Source organism: Mobula birostris, chromosome 2 (assembly GCF_030028105.1).
Source record: "Mobula birostris isolate sMobBir1 chromosome 2, sMobBir1.hap1, whole genome shotgun sequence".
In the NCBI taxonomy this organism is placed as follows: Eukaryota; Metazoa; Chordata; class Chondrichthyes; order Myliobatiformes; family Myliobatidae; genus Mobula; species Mobula birostris.
The window spans coordinates 210634078-210645579 of NC_092371.1; the positions used below are offsets into that span (position 1 = coordinate 210634078).

The window sequence follows — 11502 nt, forward strand, 5'->3', positions numbered from 1 at the left end:
GAAAGCTTTACATGAGTATTACAAGATTGCTTTCAAAGAGACTGTCAAGGTTAAAGCTTTACAGTGTCATTTACCCCCCACCCCCAGACATCTATTATGAGGGAGAATTTCAATGTTTTTGGAGTTGTTGATACCATAGTTGCACTGGGATCTAACGTACAGGCTAGCCACTTAATGCATTAGCCTGAAATTTTGTCATGGCATGATAAACTTTAGATACAGCCAGGAGGGGGTGGGTGACCAGTCAAGTGTTCCATCAACTAATTATTGATGAACTTACAATCCAATCAGGAAGTGACCTAAAGATCAAAGCCATTTTATCAAGTTCAAAGCTGTTGGATGATAACCTAAATGAATCTATGTGCTGCAAAATATTGGACTGAATGCCGGATAAACATTACTTCACATTACTTCACCTATGCCCTTGACAGCGAAATCTAAGGCAAGGTGATAAAACTGAGATCAGAAAATGAATGCTTCAATATAGCCCCTTGTGAATGTGGTGACTCTGAAGATTGTAGCATGTAATTCAAGTCTGTAATCTTTAGTAATGCCCAGGTGAGTTTGTACACAGTGATAATGCTAGGTAGTGACTTGCAGTTGGTATCTAGTGCCATATGAAAGAAGGATCAACTTTGGTCAGGTTTTGAAAAAAAAATTTCCAAAATGAGGGATTTAACATGAGAGATTGTTGTTAGACTTCCAAATAGAGCTTGTTTGAGGGGGGTAATGGCACCGAAGGAACTGAATTACGTAAATAAAGTTGTTGATGCTTGTGGGGAGTTTGCATAATAGATTGGTTCTCTGGCACTAATCCTCAGAGTTACAATATACTTTGTTGAAAAGATGAACAGAAAACTGACATTTGAATGTCAGTTAAATATCTGATAGGTGATGGGGTCAAAATAGTCTTAAGAATTAAATGATAATGAAGGGTTGGCAAGGATTTAAAGGCAAATTGGAGTGGGAGCATATTTTAGAGCTTTACCATCTGTTAAGTTATAATATTTTAAAGCTTACCATCTGGTATAGTGCAATTGGCCTATCAGAATTAGTAATCTGTGGAATCCTGTGGGTATGGCAAAATTGATACAAAATGGGCTTGAAATAAAAGTTTCTGGCTGTCCAAGTAATTTAATATTACATATTACTAATAATGAACTCTTATTTTTAAAATATTTTAACTACCCTCTTCCAGCCCAATAATTACCTAAGTATTCACTTTTGCTGTCCCCAGTCCATTTAATTTGGTTTATTGGCACATATACTGAGGTACATTGGAAAAACCTCTTTGCCTGTCGTATCATTTGATCACAGTATATTGAGAAGTGCAAAGGAAAGCAATAACAATAGCAGGTTAGTGTTCGTGCAAGCCCAACTTCTTGTACAATAGTCATTAAACAGCAGCAATGAAGCTGTCCATGAACCAAAGTCCAGGATAAGCATGTCCTTTGATTATACTTTCTGCTTTTCTGAGACAGTGAGATGTATAGATGGGGTCCACAGAGGAGAGGGTGGGTTCTGAATTGTACCCATGTCTCCCTTCAGTTTCTTGAAGTCTTGGGTTGAACAGTTAATATGCCAAACTCTGTATGCTACAGCTATTAAAGTGGACCCTCGCTGGCTTTTATAGTTGCACCATAGAAAAGCATCCAATGTGGAAAAGCGGCTATCTTGAAAACAAATAGGAAGAATGCTGTCAGGTACAGAAAGCTGCTTGTAAAACCTGATGAAGGATATGAGCAACACAGTCAACTCATCAGAACCAATTATGAGTCACTGGCAGAAATGTTGGCTTGGTAAAAGAAATACAATACATGTGCTTAGCCTTCTGGTAGAACTGTGGAACTGCATGAGTGCTTTATAAAAGGTCTTGTGTGCAGGAATCACTTGCACATAGCCTTGTTAAGTGTTTCAATTCTTGATCTTCCACTTGGGGCTATACTACTTCACCGAAGATGCTAACTTTTATCATTCATGTTTTCTTATCGAAGAGTGGTTCCTGGGCTTTGGAAATTTGCATCATTTTAGTGTCATAGACCTGAATAGTTGATATGCTGAAGGCAGATTGATGGTGGGTGTAGTGTATGCAGCAGGGACAGATTGATGACAACTATTTTTCTGGTCAAATAAATTAATGTGCTTGGAACTGAACTCTCAATTTTTTGGCACTTGTTGATACATTTAATGTTATACAATAGTAAAATGTTCCAATGGAAAGAGCAGGAGCCAGGCCCTCAATGTTCATGGGTGTGCCAGAATCAGTACCCAATGCAGAACCATTTGCGATTTCCAAATAATAAGCTTTATTGCATTCAGTTTGCATGCCATTCTCTCACTCTTTATTGCAATAATTGATAACTTGCTAAAGTGCAAAGAAGCCAAATGGGAAGTTTCACAGAAGTTGGAGTGGATTTATTCTGCAATGAAGTTGATATAGGTTGGACAATTTTCCATTTGTCCTGGACATTAGCTTCAGGTTAGCAGCAATTTTTTGGGATTACCACGATGGTGAGTTTGTTGTGGACCTCCATTGGTCTGCATGCCATCATGCAGGAAGTCCAAGGTGCAACTGTATTTCTAAGCCAAGTCAAAAATTGCTCCTGGGAAGTTAAACAGCTAGAAAAGATTGAAGGGCAAATCAAAGGACTCCACAAATGACTGATAACCATGTGAGAGTTCATTGCTGTCAGGAGCCTAGACTTGAGAATGAAAAGTAGAAATTAGTTGATCAGGAGGCGTTCAGTGCCTACTAAAAGAAATGCTTTAGGTGCAACCCTATACTTGACATGACTATCACTAACTCCATTACTTGGCAAACTATCTTATCTAGTCTTGTTACTGACCCCAGATTGACAAGTTGAGAAGTACCTATCATCAGAATACTTCCCTTGGAAGCAAAAGGTCAACTAGTTGAAATTTCAACACTTGGCAGGAAGTAACTTCAGTGACAAACTCATAATTGTTTGTACCATCTGGGAAGAAGGGGGCTGGTACCTCAGACAATCTAATTGTGACCAACTTTACACTTGGCTACCCTTAACATTTGCCCACTTACAAATGCACAAATTGTCTCATCCAGAAGTTACCATGTTCATCTGTTTGGCTATTCATTATAGCCATGAAGTATAATTCAAAATTTCTTGATTGTCTTGGACTTTATATGAACAGCATGAAGTCCATGGCACAAAGCACATGTTCTAGTCATCCCTTCCAAAAGCTTACCTAAATTTATCAATTCTCAGAACCGTTAGCACAAAGAACATGCATTTTGTCTAGTTTCCTGGGTTGACAACCAGGCAGAATATTTGTAGAAATATGATACTACCTATATTAAACCTATGATACTAGCTATATTAAACTATAGCTTCCATGAGGCAACTTACTGCATTTGCCAAAAAAACTTAACAATAGAACTAATGCTCAGGTGAAATGTGCAGTTTGAGAAATAGAATTTTACTTGTGCTTAGTTTTTTAAAAAAAAATTATACTGGGATTTTAATTTTAGTTTCCCAACTTGATTCAAAGGGCAAAAAACTGAAAGCTATTACATACAACATCTGACTTGTTTTCTGCTCGGTTACTGCTAATTAGTAGTGGTCAGAATGATTTCAATTTACGGTTAACCTTTTATAAGGTGGAGCAATATTTGAGCTGTGCTGTTAATATGCATTGGATCAGGATGTAAATTAGCAAGTTACCTTAGTAATATGAATCAAATCTTTCAGCATGCAAATGAAGATGTAGAGAGGATGTTACTAGGCAACAAATGTGACATGGAAGACAAACGAGTGGTGGCGAAATCTAAAGGGGAGCAGGTAAACTTAATTTTCTTTTCCATGTACTCCTGTCTTTTAACTATATGTTTAATAAGAGGGCATGATTTACATTAAGACCTAATGGTCCACTTTCATGTAGCAGTCTTGTTTCAAAATGTCTGCTTTACCTTGGGATAATATTGCTTAATTTCAGCAACTGACTTTACTGTCCTGTCATTTCTTCTTCTCCCACTAACCCTTAGTTAAGCACATCATCTTGATCTGCAATTTTGTTTGGCAGTATGGTAATTTCATAATATAGGAGCTGCCATTTTTAAGATGGGTCCATTTAACCTTGTTATGTTAAGTTTCAATGGTTTCTTTGAATTTCAGGCCATTACTTAAAAATTCAACAAACATGACATAAGTTTGCTCTGTCTTAGTAAGTTTGCGTATAAATTGCTAGTGTATCTAAGACTGATACCCTGTAAAGTACTACCCCACAGATCGCTTTTGAAACTTAATCCTAGAGACTAAACACAAGCAGGTATGTATGGCCTATGCTTTAAAAAGCCATGCACTCTGGATGAATGCTGGTGTGCCAGGAAAATGATTTGAACCTTTAACATGAGTAGCAATGAGATTGCAAATTCAATGAGAATCACCAAGGCAGTATGCAGAGGCTGAGTGTGAGGGTTGATAGTTGAGTTTTTGTCACAGGCATCTAGTTACAACATGGTAACAACTTTCCAGACACAAATTATTGTCCAAAAATAAAACGTTCTGCAATTTCAAAAGTCCATGTTGGTACAAGAGGTGGTCCGTGGTGTTTCATTGAAGTAGTATTAGGGCTGCATTGGTTGGTTCAAAAACCTGATGGTCGTAGGTTGTAGTTTTTTTTCCCAGAGCTGGAATGACTAACATGAGAGGGCACAGTTTTAAGGTGCATGGAAGTAGGTAGAGAGGAGATGTCAGAGGTAAGTTTTTTATGCAGAGAGTTGTGAGTGAGTGGAATGGGCTGCCGGCGACAATGGTGGAGTCAGGTACAATGGGGTCTTTTAAGAGAGTCTTGTATAGGTACATGGAGCTTAGAAAAATAGAGGGCTATGGGTAACTCTAGGTAATTTCTAAAGTAATTACATGTTCAGCACAGGATTGTGAGTGGAAGGGCCTTTATTGAGCTGTAGGTTTTCTATGTTTTTATGACAGTAGCTATTCCTTAACCTCACTTCTGTTCTTCCTGCCCGGCTAGACACAAGAAGAGTATATGACGTGGATAAGAGGGGATCTTTGATAGATGCTGCTTGCTTTAGGCAGAGCAGTCTATACATGCTGTTAATGGTGGGGAGGGCTGTGCCCACTACTCTATGTAGCCTTTTGCGTTTGTGTTGGAATTGCTGTACCAGGCCATGATGCAGTCGGGATTTGGTGTCACGCCAAATCTCCTTAAGCTTCTAACAAAGTAGAGGTGCTGGTGTACCCTCATCATGATTGCATCTGTGTTGGGCAAAGGACACGTCATCTGAGATGTTGACACCCATGAACTGGAAGCTGCTTACTCTCTCCACTGAGCTGTCACTGAGAACTGGTACATGATTTCCTGATTTCTCCTTGAGAATAACAAATGACTCCTTGGTTTGGTTGACGTTAAGCATGGATGTGGGGGAAAAAGGGCTTCTAACATATTTCCTTGTACATTGGATCACAACCTTTACCCCATTTGATGAAATGTTATTATTTTCAAATTATCTGAATCAGCTATAATTTGGGAAGATTCAACCAAATGTTGGGGTTGAAACTCCCTCAAAGAGAAAACAAATGCTCATTAATGTTTCTCCCCTTTGGACACAAATATACAGATCAATTCTTCCTGATTTCTTAACATGACCCCCATAGCAGTAACTAAGAATTTTACCTATGTCCCAGCTGACAGTTCTAAGACTTGATGACTTACCCTCTGTATACAAAATTGTTTGTCAATATGACCTTTGCCCTGGCAAAACTTTACTGAGTGATCCAAACTCTTGAGCGGACAACCTTTAAGCTTTAGATTATCTCACAAGGGAGGGAAGAATAAAGGCCTTTGTGCTAACAAACACATTATCAAGGTTTACAGGAGAAGTGTAGCAGGGGCTATATTGTACCATGCAGAAGAGGTAGAAATGCTACTTGAGAGATATAGTACCTCTAATAGTGTAGCACCCTTCCCAAAGTGGATTAAAACACAGTTTTAGTGGTAAGAATGAGTCTTGGGTTCAAGTATTATGCCAAATTTGACTGCTTTAAACAAAGCAGGTGGTGACACTATCACAGCTTGGCACCCTGGAGTTTGGAGTTGAAATTACTTGCTGCTAAATAGTTGCAGACCAAACCAATGGTTCAGTGTCTCTCTCTCACTGGCTCTCTTGCTTATTCCTTTAACAGACTTTATTTAGAAATGCAGCATGGAACAGGCCCTTCTGGCCCAATGAGCTACACTACCCAGCAACCCACCTTTGACATGAGCCTAATCACAGGACAATTTCCAATGACCAATTAATCTACTAACCACTATGTCTTTGAACTGTTCGAGGAAGGGGGACTGGAGCACCCAGGCCGGGCGAATGTCCAAACTCCTTACAGGCGGCACCAGAGTTGAACTCTTGATTTCCAGAATGCCCCGAGCTGTAATAGTGTCGCCATCTTTTTCTTTAAGCAGTCAAATTTGGCATAGTACTTGAACCTGAGGCTTATTCTAGCCAGTAGAAGTATGCTTTAGTACACTATGGGAAGGGTGCCACACTATTGGAGGTGTTATATCTTTCAAGTGGCATTTCCACCTCTTCTGCATGGTATAATATGGCCCCTGCTACAACACCTTTCCTGTAAACCTTGATAATATGTTTGTTAGCACAAGACTTAATGGAGAAGCTTCTAGCTGGTCTTTGTTCTTCCCTCCCACCTGAGATAATCTAAAAGTCAAACTCTGTCCATTTGGGTCGGTCAGTAAAGTTTTGTTTATTTTGAAATCACAACTTCAATCTTTGCTTTAAAAATCTTTCACTTTGCCTTTGCAGTTTGCTCACCAATTCAGGCCTTTAGGTCAACATTATATTTAATCATTTTGTCTTTTGGATAGCAAAAATCAGAGGTTATTCACATTTGCTCTGAAATGTATGCAAATATAGATGAAATATTTTGAATATGTGAAAGAACAGCATACTGTTTTGATCAGGATATTACAATCAAATACTGGTGTGAAACAAATGCAGATGTCACTGCCCATCCTAATGTTTTACTGAAATTCCAGGGCTCGCTCCTGGGTGGCATACTGGTTCTTAATGTGATGCTTGTGAAGGTGAAATTGTAGTGTTTAATGTGGTATTGTTTTGTATAGTTTGGGGAAATTCTTTAAGAAAATTAGCTTGATACTTAATACAGCTGAAGTAATGTGATATTTTCGAGGTTTATCATGTTGGTACATGATGAAATATATCATGACTTTATCAACAAAAATGATGCAGTTTTCTAAATTGTAACATGCTTTCTGCTAACCTCAGTAACTTGGCTGTTGGTTCCATTCTAGATCGCCAGAGAACATGCAATTAGGTTTTTTGAGACGAGTGCAAAAGCTAATATCAACATTGAAAAAGCATTCCTCACATTAGCAGAAGACATACTTCAAAAGGTAACTTTCATAGAAGGCCATCTGTCATTTCTAATAGTGCAAAGAACGAAACTGGAAAGAAATGTGTAACCTGTCTTATTTTTGTGTAACCTGTCAACCTAGCTTATTTTTTCCACTTAATCTTGGTCTGGGTTTACATATCTGAAATTGAAGTATTTTTTCTAGAATTAAATGTATGTGATTTCAAAACAAGATGACAAATTGCTGCTATCTTGTGATTAAAAATGTAGCAATTGTGATGAAATGGGATGATCTGAAAAAGATGTAAATTTTAAATTAAAGTTAAAAGAATCACTTATAATCTTAACAGGATATCTGTTGGTTTTAATGAAGGATATTGTGAATTGAATTGATATAAAATATTAACCTGTTGATTTCTACTACTGAAGTTGATTTTAGTTAAGAGACAATTGTACGGGTGAACAAGATAATTTGTAGATGGATCAATTTATCTGTGGGTCTACCAGTTTGAGTGAAAAGGAGGGTAAATTTTAGAGCTTAAGAGTTGGTCTCATAATTGAACATGTTTTTTTTTAGTCTGCATTAAATATCTTTTTTTAAACTTTCAGACTCCTGTAAAGGAACCTGACAGGGAAAATGTAGATATCAGCACTACAGGTGGTGGAACAGGATTGAAGAAATGCTGTAGCTGAACGATCCCTGTGGAAATACACTTTCTGCATTCTATCTAAAATGTCCTTTCCCATTAAAACAAAAATCTCATTAACCTTAGTTCTTGCATCTTGCCTGCTTCACACACAACTTTGAAAACCTGTATAGAATCATGTCTGTGACTCACTGTCTCATTTTAAATGTATGTGCTCAACTCACTACATTTGGTTGTATTATAGTTAAATTCATTATCAAAGTAACAATGGTTTCAACTCATCAAATTGTATAAGAATAAAAGTTAGAATTAACAAATTTTGTACAACAGTGGAATTTTCTCTTATGTATAATGTACTTTTTAATTTGTACATTTGTGCAAAAAAAGTGAAATTCGAGACACGTAGACTGCTTTCCTTTGTAGGAGGGATTTGATTTTGTCTTGTGCCTTATTTGAAAACAGGCGTAACAGAATGACTGCTGAGGCAGAAGACTAGTTCTCACTTGGCTCTTTTACTATATACTTCAATACAAATCCATTATAGCTGCCAATGTCTAAGCAATATTTAATTTTGGTGTTGAACTCCAGTATTTCTTGATCAATATTTTCTGTATGTGTACTCTTCATTGTTACCATATTCCATCAAAAATATTAATGCATGTCATACTGCATTTTTACAGTGTGATTCTCCTCTAAGTGTTTTCTGTAATTATGGGCCACTGACAAAAACCAGGATAACTGTACTTTGGTAATAAGGCAATGGATAACATGTTGATGACTTGGCAGTTCTGCGGCCTGAAACATGTTCTCTTTCTACCAATAATGAAACTCACATTTACCAAGCAATCCAGATCTCCTATGATTAGCCTTTTGGAACCAGTTTATCGACTATTGAAAACTGTTTTTGGTTCAGTTTGATGGCCTGCACCAGTAGCTAAATGGGACTTTTTCCAGTCACTTGAGTGACTTTTTTTTATCCTCCTCCAGATGTCCCTTTGCATTTCTCTTTGGGTGGTGGTTTGTAAAGAGATTTTCTTGGGAGTGTTGAAATTGGTGTAGTTCTATGATACTTTTAAAAGGCTGCTTTGCATTAAAATGATGAGCAAGTTTGCGTCATGGATTACTGATTAAATAATGCAGTAAAATAATATTTCAGACAGTGTCTGTGTTGCTGGATTGGCCAATGTATTTCAAAGTTTGGAACTGAGGGGTTGCGGGAGCTCTGTGTTCCTTGTATTTCATACAGCCCTTCGGTTGTGCAAAGTGCTTTCACCCTTTTTAAATCCTGCACTGAACATGAGGGAATATACAAAGTAACCAATGTAATCAGTTTTTTGTTTACACTGGGCTCTTGCCTAATATAGTGGTGCTTAGCCTTTATGTACAGTTCTTTGGGATCATTTGTAAGCCATGTGACAACCAACACAATTGAATAAATTTCATTAGCAGTCCATTCCAGCATTGGAGATTGTAGTTTAATACTTCAAATTTTACTAAAACTGTCAATTTCTAGATGTTTACTGTTATATTATTCACTCTTGGGAAAGAGTATTGTCAGCTTGCATATTATGCTGGTAAGTCAAAAATATTAAAGACTTTGAATTAAAAGCAAGTGAATTGGAAATCTATCCACCAGAACACATTTTGGCATGATGTCAAATATATTTTACATGTCTATTTTCCCAATTAAACTGTTTTAACTTTTAATATGCATATGTCAGCTGTATATATAAAAAAGGAAAGCCCCCCTTCAGTGTATCTGCCTAGCTGATTAATAGTTTTTAATGCATGAACAGGTCTGACCTGAAACTCGCGTTATTTATTTACCATGATTTTCAGATGCGGTTTGCTGGCCCACTGCTGATTTGGTGGCTTAACTTTTGGAAATGGATTAAGGTTAACATACTTGATTTTGAGATGTATATTGGTGGTTTTCTGATTAGAACAGTAACACTGATCTTTAACATTTTATGAATTTGTGTTGGGCTTCATTTTAATTATATAGGTTTTCAATAGTCAAATGACTGGATTTAATGTATGGAAATACCAGTTGCACCAATTCAAAAATTGGATGATGTTGACATGTACAGTATAATAAACAAATTACAGACTGTTTCTGTTAAGTAATAAAGGAAATGGATATTGCAAATTAACTAAGGTTAATTTCAAAGTCGTCTTTGGGTAGATAATTTGGTTATTTTCCAAAGGTGGTTGGATTATATCTCTTTTCAACAATATTGATACAGTAACCCCATATTACTGGTGGGTTGCATTACCATCCATATCATTCTTTTCCATAATGTGAAAACAAGTCTGCAAAGCATCCTGCAATGCATGGTGAAAATAGACAAATTCCATGAAAGCAAATTTTTATCCATACTTTGGTAGTGACTTTTGAATTCCATGAAGGCACATTCCATTACCCAAGCTCTTGTAATTGCCTGTACCTTGTTCAAATGAAATTCTGAGAAGAGCTTGCATAATGATCTGTTGGCTTTCCCGTGTCATACATCCTCCAATGGTATTATGCATAAGCCAGGATAAATTGATGGATTTTGAGCTTGTAGCTTTGTGGATAACTGTTAATTTTAAGGCCGTAAGACTGGGAGTTTCTATTGATCACTCTTCACAAACTAATCAGTTATATCTCTGAATCTAAAAAAGACTTAATCGGTAGATTGGAGTTGTTTGACTCTTTAACATTTAAGTACAAGGTGTGTAAAGTTACATGTCTTTTGATTTGGAATTTTTTGCCACTTCAAATTTGGTAGCAGCTGTCAGCATTTGAGTTTGAAGTTTTTGAATTGCATTGGCATGTATAAGAAACTTGGGTTAATTGACAAAAAGAATCAAGTAATCCCAAGCAATTATCAGTACTTCAAACTTGACTATTTGTTCAAGAACTAGATTGAAATTCATTTTATTCCATTGCCTTGTTCATTTTGTCCAAGTGATCTAACTTCAACTGCATTGTTAAGTGGTTGAAATTGTGTAGGTATTAATTTGACAGTAATTAATTAACTGGATATTTGCTTCAATTAATTTCTGTACTAGAGTCTTCACTGATATCTCTCAAACCCTTTACCATCCTTTACCTCCACCCCAGCAATCAAAATGTCTTTTAAACATTTGAATTGTACCATATTTTCTGCATGTTCATCTACATATGTCAATTCATGACCCAAGGGAAAATCTTGTCTGAAGTTGTGGACTAAATGTTCACTCACCCCCCCCCCCCCAATCTAAACATGGGGTAATTTATTCCATGCTCTGTGGATTAATCTTCAGGCTTGGAATTTAGCAGGATGTTTGTAGAAATATTTTTTGTGAATTTCTTGTGTATTGAGTTAACCTTTCCAGATTACATTGTACAAATTTTGAAGAAATGCCAATACACCAAAAACTAATTCAAATAATATCAACTTTTTGAGTGTATGCAAAGTGTCTGTGGAGTAATCCATGTTAAAGAT

At 36.8% G+C, this 11502-nt stretch overlaps 1 protein-coding gene across 1 annotated transcript in view; it reads left to right on the forward strand.

Annotated features, from left to right (window-relative positions):
* Positions 1–10185, forward strand: part of rab10 (RAB10, member RAS oncogene family) — a 65766-nt gene extending 55581 nt beyond the window's left edge. Inside the window, exons 4-6 of the mRNA XM_072251399.1 lie at positions 3729–3818; positions 7324–7425; positions 7995–10185. Coding sequence (XP_072107500.1) covers positions 3729–3818; positions 7324–7425; positions 7995–8078 — 276 coding nt within the window. The 3' untranslated portion in view covers positions 8079–10185. The remainder of the gene's footprint in view (positions 1–3728; positions 3819–7323; positions 7426–7994) is intronic.
* Positions 10186–11502: the final 1317 nt, after the last annotated feature.